The sequence below is a fragment of the Culex quinquefasciatus genome, chromosome 2, assembly GCF_015732765.1.
Source record: "Culex quinquefasciatus strain JHB chromosome 2, VPISU_Cqui_1.0_pri_paternal, whole genome shotgun sequence".
NCBI classification, from domain to species: Eukaryota; Metazoa; Arthropoda; class Insecta; order Diptera; family Culicidae; genus Culex; species Culex quinquefasciatus.
Window position 1 is genome coordinate 56,887,650 of NC_051862.1, and position 18,594 is coordinate 56,906,243.

The window sequence follows — 18,594 nt, forward strand, 5'->3', positions numbered from 1 at the left end:
GAAAAAAATTAAAAGCTGAGAAAATTATCTATATTTTGCTTTTTTGAACTTTGTTGATACCACCTTTAGTTGCTGAGATATTGCCATGCAAGTGTTTAAAAACAAGAAAATTGATGTTTTCCAAGTCTCACCCAAACAAGCCACCATTTTCTAATGTCAATATCTCAGCAATTAATGGTCCGATTTTCAATGAAACAGTCGTGAAATTTTCCGATCTCTTCGAAAAAAATATTTTTAAGATTTTTAAACCAAGACTAACATTTTAAAAGGGCGTAATATTGAACGTTTGACCCTTTTGAAATTTTAGTCTTGTTTTAAAAATTTTGAAGATATCATTTTCGAAAAGATCGGAAAATTTCACTACAGCACTTTTTGATTGCAAATTTTATGTTACATCGAAAAATGTAGTTTAAATATTTTTGCGACCAATATGTCGATTTTTTGAAAAAATCAGTATTGATTCAAAAATTCATAACTCGGTCTAAGATATTTTGCACAACCTGGAAATTTCTGAAAAGTCCCCTAAAACATACAAAAAAATGAAAAAAACAATAAAAATAGTTTTTTTGCAAATCAAGTTTTAGTGACAAAAAGAAAAATAAAAAATCACAAAAAAGTTTTACCGTGTATCTTTTTTTTTTCAGTGTAGTCCGTATCACTACCTACAACTTTGCTGAAGACACCAAATCGATCAAAAAAATCCTTCAAAAGATACAGATTTTTGAATTTTCATACATCATTTTTGTATGGACAGCTGCCAAATTTGTATGGAAAATTATATGGACAAACTTCTTTTTTAAAGGATTTTTTTTTTTAATTTTCTATACGATTATTGCTCGTTCGTATTTTATGCAATTTTTTTACAAACAACCTTTCAAAGATGTCTAAAATCTATGCAAGTCAAAAAATTGGATTTTTTTTTTTGTCAAAATCTCTTGACGAAATTTTTTAAAATACTTTCGAAACTAATTGGTAATGTCAAAAAAATATGTTAACTTATGACTTTGTAACAGATACTTTTTCCACTACTTAAGTTCATCAAATTTTAAAACAAAAAAAAACAAAACTTCAATAGTGACCTAAGTGCAAAAATAATTAAAAATCATCTCTTCATAAAACAAAAACACTCAAAAAATAACCAGGTCATTTTTTACATATTCTGATTTTGACCACCTTTTTGCAATAAAATCAGGAACAATGTTTCCAAAATTAGAATGTGCTAAAATATTGAACCAAATTGTAGGATATGCTTAAAATGGATACGTCAACAAGGAAAACATTTCAAGTTTTCCATGGTAGTCAATTTTGGCAGCTGACTTGGAAGATTATGACGAAAACAGAATTACAATATATTTGAAACTTTGCTTGTTTTGTTAAATCTAAAATTGGTTTGAAACCATCAGAGCAAGTGTTATGATATGGAATTGCGTTTGCAATTTGATGATTAAAAACTCAACCAAACTGATTTCTCTAAGTTTATTCAATAAATTTGGTGTTTTCACATGCTTGAGATTATGTCAAACCTATACTATTCAAATAATTCTGGAATTTAAAAAACAAACACACTAAAACGAAGCACCGCAAGAAATCGGATTTATTTCCAAGAACTATTTTAAGACACTAAGCAGAGCTCTTCACTGGTAATCCTTTCTTTTCGTGCTCGCACTCGCGCTCCAGTTTGTCAAGTTTTTTACTCCTTATTTTATGAAAAATTTCTTCGACATTTCTTCCCAGAAAATTATGAAAAAAGACAACCCACTTTTCCTCCTGTGCCATCATAAATTTTCATCTGCGACCAGAACTTTTCCGGGGCGCACATTGTCAGGCTGGAAGACGCCAGTTTCGTGGGAAAACGCAAAAGTGATTTTTTTCCTTTTCTTGATGGTGAAAATTTGCTACCAGATTTGAAGAGAAAAAAAACATGTCGTTGTTTTCGTGTTTGTGCGGGAACTTTTTCCCGTCAACATCTGGCTGGCAGCGAAGAACACGTAAATGATGGATCAACGAGAAATTAAAGAAGAGTTTTTCACTTAAATTGCGATTGTTTTTAAAGAGAGGGAGATGAAATAATCACAGATTGAATTGGGGATGTGATCAAAATCTCAGAAATTTGACTGAGAACACACACAACAAGTTCATCTTCATTCATAAACAAATTCATCCATTATATATTCATCAATATTATTAATAAGATAAGATGAATGTGAAACTTACCTCAATATCCTTTTACTATCCCTTTTTGCCTCTCTGTTTCTCTCTCTATTTTGTGTCTTTTTCTCCGCCTCGACTAATTGTTGGAAATACTTACACAATCCCAAACAAAAATACCCAAAACAAACTACATTTACCTCAAAACAAAACAAACTCACCTTAACAAAAGGTGGATAATATGGTGGAGTTCAACGCAGCAAACGGAGAGGATCGAACACCCCTGGTAAAGAACTGTGAAAAAACACCCCTTTTTTGGCGTCAAAAAGAAAGAAAAAAAATACTTGTTTTATTTTCGCAAAACGTTTTCTCTTTACTCATAATTTTTCGCCAACCCCTCAACCGCCAAACCTGCTCTGAAAGCTCGCTCACTCTTTCTCTCTCTGTCTCTAATTGTCATTCAAATTGGATTCATGTCTCGTCGTCAAATTTTTCCGCCATCCCTCCCTAAATCCACCTCCTCTTGAGTAGAGGGGGTGGAAAGTCGAGAGTTTTGTTTTGCGTAGCACCCCCCACCTCTCTCTCTCCCCACTTTGCCCAGATAGATCGTAATAAATTAGAAATTTTAATTTAGACAGCGCCAAACTCCCAAGCTCACCTGGCTGTGCTCCCATGTGTGTGTTGTGTTTCGGAAAACTTTTCAACCGTTTAAATGTTGAAGCATGTTTGGTGAAAACTTTCGAAACTCAGTTTGGCAAGCGCTTCCTGTTTATCACACGTCGGTATGTCATTAAATGTTCGCTTTAGTAGTCGTTTATCATCGTCATCATGGTCATATCATACAAGTTTTCGGCGAGAGTTTTAGAGTGGTAGAATTTTCAGCTGTCAAAAACTCATAAACTCATTTCTCAGAATCTTTTCATTGTTTGAATAGTTTAATTTGAAATAACGACATCGCATTGCTCGTATCTAATCGTTCCCAGCGCGCTAAGGCGTTACTAGCTAGAAAGCTTGTTAAGCAAATATTTTTAAAAGTTTGATGATCTTATATACGATGGAAAAAAAATATCAAAAATCTATTTATTTCTAACCGTTGCGGGAAAACATTAATCATTGAATCAGATTAACATTTGATAAAATGGTGTTGGGTGACAAAGCAATTTAAGTTTTTGTATAAAGTACATTAAATCATTTTCCTGCAAAAACTCTAAGTTAAAGTATTGTTTGCTTTATTACAACATTTTTTAAAATCATCGCAAAAAAAATGTTAAAAGTAAAATTTTTAGGAATTTAATAATTCCAAAAGAAATATTAAAGTTTTACTTGCAATAATGAGATCGCCCATTCCTCGATTTCACGAAAAGTCAACACCATAATGTTCAAAAAATATTTACGCCGACCAAATAAAGTAAAAACAAAACTTATTTTCGATTATTTTTTTTTATAAATGTATGTTTGTTCAAGTTTCATGGAATGAGATGAAAAACATAAAATTCGAAAAAAATTGCGAATAAAAACATGATCGTAAGCAAACTTGTTTTACTTTATCAACTATCTTTTTTTAATCATAATAGGTCAGACAACAACTTAAAACAGTATTTTTCCAAAAACTTCTCCACTCAACCTTCTCCGATGTCAAAGAAACATTGAAAAAGTTGTGTAAATTTGAAAGGTGTAATATTACCTATTAAATGAAGTTATAGAGCAATTCCAGCTCAAATCAGGAATTTTTCTGGTACTTTTGTACCCGACCCGCTCCGATTTCAATGAAACTTTCTAGACATGTTATCCTAGGCCTAAATAAGCAATTTTTGTTTATATGGAGCCAATAGTACTCGAAAATAACATTTGAGGAGGGCGTAAGGTATTTAAATATTTTTGTATTTTGTAATTTTAAAATTACTGTATCTCCGCATCTGAAGTACTTGCTAAATTGGACGGGCTTTCTGAAAAAAATACACTGAAACAAAAATACACGCCACATCTATGAGATTTTTTGGTTTTTAAATCTAAAACTTAAATTTAAGGTGATGTCACGATTTTTTTTCGTTCAAAATTTTTGAGGAAATAGCCTAAAATGTTACCAAAAGACCGTTAGCCGGGACCGTGGTGTAGAGGTAAGCGTGATTGCCTCTCACCCAGTCGGCCTGGGTTCGATCCCAGAAGGTCCCGGTGGCAAATTTTGAGACGAGATTTGTCTGATCATGCCTTCCGTCGGATGGGGAAGTAAATGTTGGCCCCGGTCTAACCTAGAGGTAAGGTCGATAGCTCAGTCCAGGTGTAGGAGTCGTCTCCCTGGGTCCTGTCCCGGTGGAGTCGCTGGTAGGCAGTTGGACTCACAATCCAAAGGTCGTCAGTTCGAATCCCGGGGTGGATGGAAGCTTAGGTGTAAAAAGAGGTTTGCAATTGCCTCAACAGTCAAGCCTTCGGACACCTAGTTTCGAGTAGGAATCCCGTAATCGGGAACGCCAAGGCAATGCTGTAGAGCGAATAATCTGATCTGATCTGATCTGTTACCAAAAGACTGACGAAAAATGCAGGATGGTATGTCTTTCCTAAAAAAATACAAAAAACATTTACTAAAACTGTTTTTTTGAAAAGTGATCTAAGCTTTAAAATTTTTAAAAACCAGTAGTGGGAATTGATTTTCCAGACAATTTTACATAAAAGTCTCCATATTGACCATTGTCTTATGTCCAATCCGTGGGAAGATACAGCGGTTTTAAAAATAAAAATGTTGAAAAAACGGGTTTTTTTGTGGTTTTTGGTAATTTCTATATGACAGAATTAGTTTTTCAGTCTCGTAAATATTTTTACCGGAAAGCTCGTGCAATTTCCCATAAGTTTGTCTTTGACAGTTTTTATATTTCGAAAATGGTGACATAACATGTTGAACAATTTATCTAAAGGCCTAATTTTATCTATAAGTTTAGTGTGGCTTATGAAAAATCGCTGAGCGCCAGAATTTCAACATTTCAATGTAAAAAAGTAAGCTTCCGTATAGTTAGACTGCAATCATTATTAAAAAAAAATATTCGAAAAAAAAAAAAACATTTTACAGAAAAAAAAAACATTTATATATTTCAACGAAAATAAACTTAAATTTAAATTATTTGTCATAATCCTAAACATGTTCAAATGATTCTAAATGCAAAGGAACGCATATTTAATAAATTTCAGCTGATTGCACCTAAATTTCATTTTTTTTAAGTTTTAAAGTTTTTAGGAAATATATTTTTGCTCCTTGTTTCCGAGCCAATTTTTTCAACGAAAGCTTTGAAAAATATTTGCAACAAACTTGATCCTCAGATTTCCACAATTTGTCTGCCTGAATCAGTTGGTAGTCAATCAGATACGATATCTAACTGTAATGAGTTCAAATCCCGAAGGAAGTGCAATGTATGTTTCAGGGTCAGTTCATAAAAGGGTTATTATGACTTGCAAATTAATAAAGAAAACTTATATTTTGGCATATATTACAGAATTCTACCTAAGTCAAACTTGAACATTTTTTTTTTAATATTTCTAAAAATGTTTGATGAAAGTTTTAACGATATTTACTCGTGTCACTCACATTGAAACCTGTGAAATTGTTTTAATTATTAAATATTATGAACATTTTTTTTTGTATCCTAAAGTGGGGATCAAAATATTAATAAATTATAAACAAAAAATAAAAAAAAGATTAGCATATAAAAGTTTAAAATAAACCTTAACTTTGAAAAAGTAAAAAATAAATTTACAAGTGATCAACGGGCCATTTTACATGATCATTCAAAATGGGCCCGCGGGCCACAAAATATCACCTCGCGGGCCACGTTTGGCCCGCGGGCCATACATTGGTCACCCCTGTTTTAGGCTATTTCCTCAAAAATTTTGAACGAAGAAAAATCGTGACATCACCTTTAAATTTCAGTTTTAGACTTAAATATCAAAAAATCTCATAGATGTGGCGTGTATTTTTGTTTCAGTGTATTTTTGCAGAAAGCCCGTCCAATTCCCAACAAGTTTGTCTTTGACCACTTTTTGATACGACGCAACGGCTTCGAGATACAGTAATTTTAAAATTACAAAAAACAAAAATATTTAAATACCTTACGCTTTCCTCAAATGTTATTTTCGAGTACTATTGGCTTCATATACACAAAAATGGCTTATATATACCTAGGATAACATGTCTACAAAGTTTCATTGAAATCGGAGATGGTCGGGTACAAAAGTACCAGAAAAATTCCTGATTTGAGCTGGAATTGCTCTATATTACCTTAATTTAAACTAAAAAGGTTGCAAAACACTGGAAAAGATGTAAATTTACACATGTTTACAGGTACAATTACACATTATTTCTAACATAAGGAATGTACCTACCCATTCCCAGATTTAATATTATCATGATTTTTTTTACTGTGTATTATCCTAGGCTCATGAAATAGTAGTTTATGCAACAAGTTACAAAAAAAGGATTTTTTCAGCACGAGTCGTACATTTATCCAACGAGGTTCACCGAGTTGGATAAATACGAAGAGTGCTGAAAAAATCAAGTTTTGCAACGAGTTCCATACAACATTTTTTGCAATTCCAAAAAAACACACACTGAGTGAAATTTTATGTCAAATTTTCATTTTGTTTTGTCAATAAATCGTTTAAATCAAAAAAATGTTGAAAAGTGTTACTTTTCGAAACAAGTGCTGAAAAGTTCAACTTTTCAGCACCCATTTGAGTGCTGAAAAGTAGAACTTCTCAGCATTTATTTTGAAAAGTGTTGCTATTCGATTCTGTTATTTTTGGTACAGAAAAGTAGGCTATTTCGTCGTTCAAGAATGACAGGAAAAGTAAGTAGTTTCACCATGGAATTGCAAAAACTACTTTTTTATATGGTTGCACTACACAGTTAAAACTTGTGTAAATTTGTAAGTTGTAATTTGTTAAAATCGAATATCTCCTTTTTTATTATGTAATTTTACCTCAACTTAGACTGAAAAAAGGACATTACGCAGCAAAAAAGTGTTGTATTAATTTATAAAATTTTATGTTATATTAGACCCTGAAAAAAGTAATCCAACAGTTTGAGAACCCAACTTGACCGAAATGTTAAGCTTAAATGTTTATCTTTTGCATTTTTCATCGGTCTGATGGCCAAGCGGGCTAAGGCGTCAGTCCTTGCTATTGGTGCTGGGTTTGAATCCCATCGGCTGCAACTTTTTTTTTTGTGTTTACAAAAATTGCACATGCTTTGTGTAATATTAAGTGTCTTTTTCACAAAGGTGATGTGCACTTTGCATGCGATTTTACAATTGGAATTTTTGCTGTGTACACCAGAAAAGTGGGAATGACATTTGAGAAGGGCGTTGGTAAAACGACATACAAGATGTTACATAGTAAAAAAAGTGGTTAAAGACAAATGCAACTGAAATGCAAAACGCGCATTTTCCCAGGCATTTTTCGGCATTTCCTGAAAAAAAAATCAAAAAGTAAAAAAAGCTACTGTACTGTTTCGTAATCCAGATAAAAAAATCGAGAGATTGTAGTTCATGCAACAAGTTGAAAATGATTTTTTCAGCTCGAGTGGTACATTTTTGAAATGATACAAATACTGATGAAAACCATCAATTTTTGCAACACGTTGAATCTTTTTTTTTTTTTTTTTTTGAATATCCAGAGTAAACGATTGTATTGAAAGGTTGAACTTTTAGCACTGTAATGGACGCTGTCACGTGGGAGGACACCAAATTTCCAACTTAATACCATTTCGAGCTGAAATGATGTAATAGTAGTTTATGCAACAAGTTGCAAAAGAGGATTTTTTCAGCACGAAGAGTGCTGAAAAAATCAAGTTTTGCAACGAGTTTCATACAACATTTTTTGCAATTCCAAAAACACACACTGAGTGAAATTTTATGTAAAATTTTCATGTTTTTTGTCAATAAATCGTTTAAATCAAAAAAATGTTGAAAAGTGTTACTTTTCGAAACAAATGCTGAAAAGTAGAACTTTTCAGCATTTATTTTGAAAAGTGTTGCTATTCGATTCTGTTATTTTTGGTACAGAAAAGTAGGCTATTTCGTCGTTCAAGAATGACAGGAAAAGTAAGTAGTTTCACGACGGAATTGCAAAAAAATATTTTTTTCGAATGTTTTCAACTGCAGAAGGCCCCTTTGGCACCTTATTCATAAGATAACGAAAAATAAACTTCGGAATTGCATTTTTGAAATAACTTAAATTTTAAATTTTCAGTATAAGATAATTAATGACCAAATTTAAATTCAAATTTAAATCTAACCGATTTCAACTGGAATAAAAAGATATTGTCTTTTTAAAACGAAAAACAAAAATTGTCTTTTTGATGTTTTCAAAACTAAAAACAAAGTCGATTCCCATTCTTGTGATCTCTTAACTCACTTTCAAAGTGCTTTTGCCATGCAGTCTGCAATATATATGGTCACTACCCCGCCGTGACAAAGCATTATTCTCGGAGTCCCTTTATGGCCAACCGACCCGCCAACAACGTCAACATGATTGCCTTCCTCTTCCTGGGCACCCCCTCTCTTTCCACACACGTGACTCTCACCTCACCACGTGTGGTCCCCGTGTCTCGCTCTATATCGACCAAGCTGTTTCGATTACACATTCATTGTGTATGTGACTATACCGTATAATCATTGCTGCTATCATCATCAGCATCATTACCGTCGTCGTCGTCGTTGACTTGGTGCTGGTGACGGCAAGGAAGAATGCATGAACTCTCACTTTGTACGTGGGGACAAGTCAAGTTGTACCGAGCGGGAAGAGTCTTTTATTGTTGGCGTTGTGACGTTTTGCCGCACGTCGATTTTGAGACAAAATAATTTGAAGAGTCTCTTTACAAACTTTGTTTGCCACACGAAAGACATTTTTCACTCCTTCAAGTGATTTGTAGCAAGTACCTCCCACGTGACAAGCTAGCACAACGACGACAATGTCATGTTGTGTCGTGTGTTGACATCTACACGACTGCAACAACAACAAAAAACGCGACACAAACTTACCTTGTTATTATTAAAGCTCATTTTCTGTGACTCGCTCTCCTGTCTTGAGCTGTGACATAACACAAGTCACAGTCACACACACACCCACACGTGGCGGAAGCTCATTCTTCTCGATGTTTTCCTTTTCTTCGCGAGGCGTGCTCTCATTTATGAGTGATTCTGCACCTTCATTAAAACTCTCACCTAGAAATAGTGCAAGATTCTAAATAAAACAGAAGGAAAATTGTTGTGTGTGTTTTTGTGCGCAACAACAAGCACAATCAAACACAGGCACGACGACTGCTGCTCATATTCTAAAGGATCTTACGGTGTACTACTTCCGGTGTGAGTGACTCTGGGAATGCTCAAATGAAGAGGGAAAAGGGTTTCCAAAAATAATAAATATCAAATTTACTATAATTTACACTAAAAATATACATGATGCTGAACATATTTTGTAAATTAATCAAAATTACTTTCTTGTGTTTGTGGTATTTTTTTTTTTCTATTTGAATACAACTTTGTCCATGTGCCTATGTCAAAAGAAGCAATTTTGCATGATTAGTCTTTCCATACAAGTCTGCATACAATTATGGGGACTGGTCATACAAAATTAGTATGTAAATGTATGAAATAATGTATCTTGTAAAGGGATTTTCTGATCGATTTGTTGTCTCCGACAAAGTTGTACACAGAAAAAAATGATGGTAATATTCATCAGGGAATGGTGACAGATTTTGTGTAAAAAAAATATTAATTTTACCCCAGAAAATGATGATTTTTCATCAGTTTTTGATGAATATTCATCAGGTTCACATTTTACAACATTTTTTATGTAATATTACTAAAAAAAGAAGTAATATTTAACGTACCAAATTTTCAACATTCCAAAATTCAACTTTTTTTCTGTGTAAATCAGGACTTTTCGGAAAAATAGATACAAAGAAAAACAATCAGTTTTTTTCTAATTCTATTATTAATTTTAATGAGACTGATTCTGGGAAGTGAAATTCATAACTTTGTACGTTTTTTACTGTAACAAAAACTGAATATTTGTGCTTAGATAACCTGCTAACTAAATATTTTAAATATTCAAAAAAAAACTTTGAAAAATATACGTAAAACACTATGTAAATTTGGTTTGTATTTTTCATCAAAAGAAAAATAGTTAAAGCACAAGACATGAAATTGTTGACTTTTTTCGACGAAATGGGACTTTTTTTCTTTCGGTGTATTTTTTTTTTTTTCAGAATGCCCGTCCAATTTCCTACAAGTTTTAAATAAGCTTACATAAATAATTAAACGAGTTAAATTGAAAAGTGGTCAAAGACAAACTTATGGGAATTTAGACGAGCTTTACGGTGAAAATATTTACGAAACTGAAAAATCATGTCTGTCACATACACAGAAAAAAAAGTTGAATTTTGGAATGTTGTACATTTGATAGGTTTTGCCTTCCTCACCTCAATGAGGAAAGGCTATAAAATCACTTGAAAAATGAACTTCTTAATTCGGCCTCCTAGACCCACCTTCACGTTTACCTATCGACTCAGAATCAAATTCTGAACAAATGTCTGTGCGTGTGTCTGGATGTGAGTCCGTACACCGAAAAATATGCACACGGTTTGGACCGTTTTAGCCTCATTCGATCCGTCTTGGGGTCCCACAATACCCTAGTTAATATAATGAAGTTTAGAAAAGTACTTCAAATGTTATGCTAAAAAAACGATTTGGCTAGAGTTTGAAATATTGTAAAAAAAGGGTGGTTTTTGTAAGAAAACCCATCATGCTATATATTTTTAGAAAGGTATTCGAAAGACCTTTCCAACGCGTTCAAAAGATTGAAGATCTGACAACCCCATCAAAAGTTATGAGCACTTAAGTGTTAATTATACACTTTTTTGAAGCCGGATCTCAAATATTTTGATGAAAAAGCTATCCGGATCTATCATGCGACCCATCATTGGATAGGTAATCAAAAGACCTTTCCAACGCGTTCAAAAGATTGAAGATTTGACAACCCCATCAAAAGTTATGAGCACTTAAGTGTTAATTATACACTTTTTTGAAGCCGGATCTCAAATATATTGATGAAAAAGCTATCCGGATCTATCATGCGACCCATCATTGGATAGGTAATCAAAAGACCTTTCCAACAAGCCCAAAAGATTGAAGATCTGACAACCCTATCAATAGTTATAAGTAATTTAGTGTTTTTAATTCATTTTTTTGAGACCGGATCTCAGATGTTTTTCATAAAATAATTGTTATTTATACACTTTTTCGAGGCTTTGTGGTGTATGAATGCGAGGAAAGCACCAACCACCTAATGATGGATTAAGTAACGTTTTTTTGAGTTATATTACATAAAAAACAATATGTAAAAATGTGAACCTGATGAATATTCATCAAATACTGATGAAAATTCATAATTTTCTGGGGTAAAATTAATCATTTATTTTGACACAAAATCTATCACCATTTCCTGATGAATATTACCATCATTTTTTTTCTGTGTAGAAATGGCCAAACAATGGCAAAAATCTCTGTTTTTTCAACATCTTTATTTTTATAACCACTGTATATATTTACAAGAATTCGACTAAGGAAAATGGTAAATATGGAAACTTTTATGTAAAACTGCCTGGCAAATCGATTCCCACTATTGTTTTTTTCTGACGTTTAGACCAGTTGAAAAAAAACAGTTATAGTTAATGATTTTTGTACTTTTTTAAGAGAGACATACCATTCTGAACATTTCATGAGGCTATTTCCTCTAAAAAATAACGAGAAAAATCGTGACATCACCTTGAAATTTAACTTATAAACCTAAAAATCGATAGATCTCATAGAAGTGGTGTGTATTTTTCTTTCAGTGCATTTTTTTTTTTCAGAAAGCCCGTCTAATTTCTTACAAGTTCTTCTTTGACCACTTTTTGATACGATGCAACGGTACAATAATTTTGAAATTACGAAGTACAAAAATATTAAAATAACTAACGCCCTTCATTATTGCTTCCAAACGAAAATATTTTTTATACATTTAAAAAAAGACTTAATAATCTTTTTATCGCAAAAAATAAGATAAAAATGAGCTTAACTATTATTTTTGGAACCTCCTATTCTATTTCCACTTCATAATGCCACAACTCGCGTCAAAACGGATGTTTTAATTAAAAGTTTCCAGTTGGGATACGGCCCCTTCTCATCAGTATGAAGTACATCAACATTGTTAGGCATGACCTTCAAGAGCAACAACAACAGGAGGTTATGTAGAAAACGTGGAAAAAGTCTTTTTGTAGGTCATGCGAAGAAACAAACATTCTGTCCAAACTTTTTTATTTCAATTTTAATTTTTGTAAAGGGGGTCATCATTTGATTTTATTTTTTTGCATTCAATAGTATCTGTCAAAACTTTAATTATTGAAACTTTGACAGACGAAAACTCGCATAGATATTATTCGTTCCAATTAAGAAGTCTGAGTCCACTTATTTTTCACACCGGTCGCTTTTATCGTCTCTCAGTTGAGCAAACAAGGTGAAAAAGTGCCCCAGCACCGTCACCACTCCGCTTTGCCTCCTATTTGCACTGACAATTTATTGCCAAAGTTTCGCCTCCAAACTTGTTCTTAAATACTCTCTTGCACATAACCTGCGGAGGATGGCGTAAATAAAGCGATGAAAATTATATTCGTTTTTTTTATGCTTGAAAGTGTTCTTCTTTAAGTACTTGAAATGTGGAATGATAATTGTTTCAACTTTTTTTGTCGCTCAGTAACCGATATGTGTTTCGAAAGGCATTCAATTACAAAATTACTCTGAATATCTGAATCATCTGAATTTTATTCGCTTTGGTAAAAACTCAATAATTATCTAAATCTTTCTCTTCTTAGTAAGACCAAAAAATGCGACCCATAAATTGCTGTGAAAAACAACTGTACTAAAGCTTTATGTTAATTTCCTTCCAGCTCGTGAAGGTATAAAAAGCCCATGGCAAAATTTCTCTCGCACTGACCTCATTTCCATATTTCCACCATTTGGCCAACATTATTAGGCCGGCACTCACTCTACGCCCATTCAGCCAATATTTTGAACAAATCGCTCCTGTCTGAAAAAGAAGCAGCTTCTGATTGCCAGTCCTTTAACAAGCCAAAAAATAGCCACCATAATGCTGAGAAGAAGTAGGCTCATCACATTATATTTTCATCTCATTTGTTCCTCTCTGTCCTACCTCATACTCGCACTCTCTCTCTCTCGCATCTCATCACTTTTTGCTGTGTCTGTGTCTCAAAGTTTGTTTTTCATCTCTGCAGACGACGGTCATAACTGCCTCCGTACAGTATCATTGCAGACATGACCCATCCAAAAAAAATCAAAAAAAAAACAGCTGTAAAAGTGCTTTAAATGCCGCACTCATTGATATCATTATAACAGAGGTCCTCCCGCCTCTCTCATACTCTCATCGCATGTCCGCTCCGCTCTCATTGGTTCGCCTGGAAGGAGCTTTTCGTTCCAAGCAAGGAAAAAGCTGTTCCAACACGGCACGATAGAAGAGCTTTTTGCCTGTTTCATTTTTTTAAAACGGTCTTCACACAATCACAATTGCATTTTTTTTCTCTGCGGATTCTTCTCTCTCACCCGTTGCCCCTCCTCTCTCACTCGCGTTAACGTTTCCCATAGAGAGTTGCTGTTTTTTTTTGTTTCTGTCACACTGTAGTGTCCCCCGCTCCCTTGTGCAGTGTTTTTCCTCCTTAGACACCGGCGTGACGTCTAATTTGATTACACCTTTATCGCTATTGTTATTTTTCCTCATTTAATTTGGCCCGGCAAGAAGAAGAAACACTTCGCGTCTGGACGCCAACCAAAAGTGTTTTTCCTCCTTTTTTCGTCGCAGTCCCTTTTTTCTTTGCGCTCAGTCCAGAGTGGATCCTGGAAAAATAAAGGCTTATGAGAAAGGAAAAAAAATATCTCCATTATTTGGGTTCATGTGGCGTCATACGACAGCGGTATCAACGGCTTTTCGGACGATGGTAAGAGAGTGGACCCAAAATTAAGTGTGCTTGAAGTAGTGGTGGGCAAAACCGCTCATTTCTGTGAGCCGCTCATTTTCGTTCGCTCATTTAAATGAGCGGCTCTTTTGAACGGCTCATCCGCTCATTTCGCTCAAAGTCAGAAAATAGACTGGAATGAACTGAAACATCTCAAGGTATTTAGATTTTTTTTTTCAAACGACCAATGGAGTGTCCATGAGTGTCACACTTCGTATGATTTTTGTTGATTGATAATTCAAAAATATATGTTTTCATCGCACTTATTCTGAACAGATTGGAGATCGTCCATAAAACATAGAAAACCGTCGATTTGCTTTATCCTTTTTTGGAAAGCATTTCAAATATAAACGTTGATCTCTGAAATCCACAAATATCGAAAACTTTTTTCATAGAGAGGTTAACAAACTTGAGTTTTTTTTTCAGAAGTGAATATTTTCAACCAAATTATTGCTTTCAATTGTAATAAGTAAAAAGTAATGAAAAGTTAGCTGAATTATCGTTTTGATAATTATCTTCCCATTATTTTGTGAAACAAAAGATTTAATTTGGTGCTCATTAACATGCACATTTGAGGTAGCGTTTTGCTGCACTTAATAAATTAGTCTTGAAATGCAGTTTTTTGTTTAATAAGAACAACTTTTATTCATGACAGCAAATGAATGATCAAAACAAGCGTCAAAAAAGAAGATCTGAAAAAATGCCTTAATAAATCTATTGAACAATTACCACAAAAGAGTACCAAGTTTGTGTGATGTGCTGTGGTAAATTACATTTTAAATCATAAACGGTCCTATACATGAATTAAAACCGCAAACTAGCATACGAACTATGTTCGAATGCGTGTAACAACTTCATGTACATAACATTTGAGAAATGTATCGATATTTTCACAATGAGATCATGCAACATCGGGCGACAGTCAGCTGATTCAAAATCACAGGCGCTCCGACACGGGCTAGCAACAAGCATAAAGTGCGCCAAAATGTTGGAATATGAGGCGACCGGTGAGAACCTAGTTTCCCCTCTTTTCTTCACAGCACCGTCACCAGCAGCGCGTGGAAGAACGAACCGAACGAGAGCGAATGAGCGAGAGCGAAATAACGAAAGAGTGAGCGAAAACGACGCCGTTCGACGACGTCGACGACGCTAATCAAGCGCTCCGTTCGTTCTTTCCGTTCGTTCTTTCCGTTCATTCGCTCTCGCTCATTCGCTCTCGTTCGGTTCGTTCTTCGACTCGCTCTTTAATTTGACGGTTCTTTGAAAAGAACCGGTTCACAAAATGAACCGCCGCTCATTTTTTCTGAGCGGTCGCTCATTCGTTCTTTAGCTTGAGCCGGTTCATAAGAACGGTTCGCTCAAAAAAGCCCATCTCTAGCTTGAAGGTACCTGGAATTAGTCACGGTCTGGCTCCGGATATTAGTATTTTTTTGTTTCTTTATTGGACTGGTAGGGTGGTTCTAGTACAATAAAACACAAATTGAAAAATCCCATGGAAATCATGACATCACACAGCTCAACATTTTTAAAGAAATTGTTAAAGGAAATTTTGTTAAATTTTTAACCTTTATCAACCTTAAAAGCACGTTTTAATTTATGCTTGCTGGTTTCATATGGAATTTAAATTTAAAAAAGATTTGTTTGAAGTTAATTAAAAATATAGGGTATTCAGAATAAACGGCATTGTTAATTCTAAATCTAAATGAATTAATGATGAAAGATTTACATAATTATATTCAATTAAAAATGTAATGAGAGGAAAATATCGATAATCTAGCAACACTGTTTAAGGTTGTAGAAACTTAAGTACAACTTACAGTACATTACAAAACTGAATGCCAGCAAATTATTTTAAAAAATGCATGCAAAGTCAAATTATTGTACATTATCTGACAACACTGTTCAGGGTACTTATCAACATATCTGCTTCTTTTTTTCAAAATTATTGAATTTTGGGACCCAGTATTGGAAGATTTTTTAATTAGCAAAAAAAATGTCTCACTACGTTATAAATCCTTTTTAAGGCAATACTTTGTTAAATGTATTTTTTTTTAAAGCTTGCTAGGAAACTAGTTAACTACTCTATATTGGGAAAAACATATCATTGAATCGATAAGATTTTTTTTTTAATCTGGTACCACTTTCATGAAATTTCAAATCATAAGTGAATATTAAATGCGTTAATTATTATGACAAAAGTTCTCGACCACCTTTTTTAACATCGTTGGATTTTTTTTAATCATTTCAAAAGGCCGTTAAGTTGGACGATCTGGCAGCACTGTCAAGAAAGGTTTAGACTTTTGTCGATTTTGTAAAACTAACATGGTCCACTTTAGTCTTTTTTTTTGTATTTTTAATAAAATGAGTTAAAATCGAATTATTCGGCCTTTTTGAAAAGTGAGTCGTGAAATAAAAATCCGGAAATATTTGTTCAAGATGTTTTGCTAATTTAGCACGAGTGCTAGTATTTAACATCAAAAATCTGACCAATAGTTTAAAATCCATGAATGTTGATGATTTGGCAACCCTGCTATGACATTTTTTGATCAAAAATAGAACATAACCAACTTTTGATGCATTTCAAATCAAAATCAAATTATTCGCTCTTCAGCATTGCCTTGGCGTTCTCGATTGCGAGATTCCTACTCGAAACTAGGCGTCCGAAGGTTTGGTTGTTGAGGCAACTGCAAACTTCTTTTTACACCTTAGCTTCCATCCACCCCGGGATTCGAACTGACGACCTTTGGATTGTGAGTCCAACTGGCTACCAGCGACTTCACCGGACCCAGGGAGACGATTCCTACACCTGGACTGAGCTATCGACCTAACCCTTTAGGTTAGACCGGGGCCAACATTTACTTCCCCATCCGACGGAAGGCGTGGTCAGACAAATCTCGTCTCGAAAAATGCCACCGGGACCGTCTGGGATCAAACCCAAGCCGACTGGGTGAGAGGCAACCACGTTTACCCCTACCACAGTTCCCGGCAATGGTGCATTTACTGTGTTTTTGTATTGTTGTAAGTTTTATGAAAACTGGAAAATTTATATAAAGCTTTTTGTAGCTTTTAAAATAAAATGTAATTCCAATTAAAAAAAAAGTTAAATTGAAATTCAAATAAAAGGTACAGCAAAGTTTTTTTTTTTAATTTAAATTCTACAGTTTTCCAAAAGCTTCAATTATTATGTTTTTTTTTATTTCAATGTGAAATGCTCCTTAAGAGCAATTCTCTACATTTTCGCAAATCAACATTTCAATTTATTTTTGATTTGGATAAAACTTTGTCCATTGATTTCTTAGGTCAAAATAAGTCATTTTGCATCCATACAAATTTAGGGGCTGTCCATAGATAAGTATTATGAAAATATTCGAAAATCAGAAATCTGTGGACTTTCTCGTCAAAGTTGTAGGTTATGATTAGGACTATCGGAAAAGAAAAACGAAAAAAAAACATTTTTTTGATTAATTTTTAATGATACAACAAAAGAACACGATTTTCATAAAATTTGCCTCCATCTTTTATTATCATTTTTTGATATGCCCACTTAGACAAAAAGTGACAACTTTTGAGCTATTATTATTAAATAAATTTGTATTTAAAAATAAAAAAAAATGTCTACAAGTGTTACAAAAAATCGAAAACATCCAAAAATCATTTTTGGATGCAGAATTGAATTTGGAATCAGAAGGTTTCTCTGTGAATATTTGATAAAAGAATTAAAATTATGAAAAATGAGTTTATCTTAGTGCTATCCATTCGGCTCTCAATTTTCAATCGAATTTATTTTGAAAACTGCTGATCTGAGTTTTTTTATGTTTGTTAAAAAGTTAACCTCGTATTAAATTTTCTCAACATTTTAAAAATAGTATTCACATTTTGAAAATCATGACATATATTTCAAAAGAACGAAAAATTTCAATTCAAAAAAAATTAAACACAAAAATTTAAACAGATATTTTTTGCGAATTTCTAGAGAACTACTCTAAAGTAAAGCTGAAAATTATGTTTTACAAGCGATAGTTTTAATGATATGGATTCAAAAATAATGAAATGTTCTGTTGCTTATTGAACTGACATTGTCCAAATTTAAAATTGGATAAAACATTATGAATCCATTAGGCATTCATTAGAACTTTGTTTGAATAAAATGATTTCAACTAAATGAAAACAATTATTGTTGCTTTTTCATAAATAAAAATCAATTAGTAATTTACATATTTTACATTTTGCATTTTTGTTAAATGATACTTTTTTTACTCCTACAGAGAGTTGGCAGCCCTGCCATCGAGAGCAGAAGCGGTCCGCGGAATTTCACTTATTTGAACGTTTATTTAATAGTCATGACCTTGGAAAGAAGTGGAAAGATTGTAAAATGTGTGGATTTACTTGTGGAA

The 18,594-nt window shown here is 33.5% G+C and overlaps 1 protein-coding gene across 5 annotated transcripts in view; it reads left to right on the top strand.

Moving 5' to 3' along the window:
- LOC6052069 (solute carrier family 12 member 4) overlaps positions 1 to 18,594 on the top strand; it is a 567,840-nt gene that overhangs the window by 536,371 nt on the left and 12,875 nt on the right. For 4 of the 5 annotated variants that reach the window (XM_038253584.1, XM_038253585.1, XM_038253587.1 and 1 more), the window contains one exon: positions 2,381 to 2,434. The exons of the other annotated variant lie outside the window; for it this stretch is intronic. In XM_038253584.1, the coding sequence (XP_038109512.1) occupies positions 2,381 to 2,434 (54 nt within the window). The remainder of the gene's footprint in view (positions 1 to 2,380; positions 2,435 to 18,594) is intronic. 5 annotated transcript variants of the gene reach the window in all.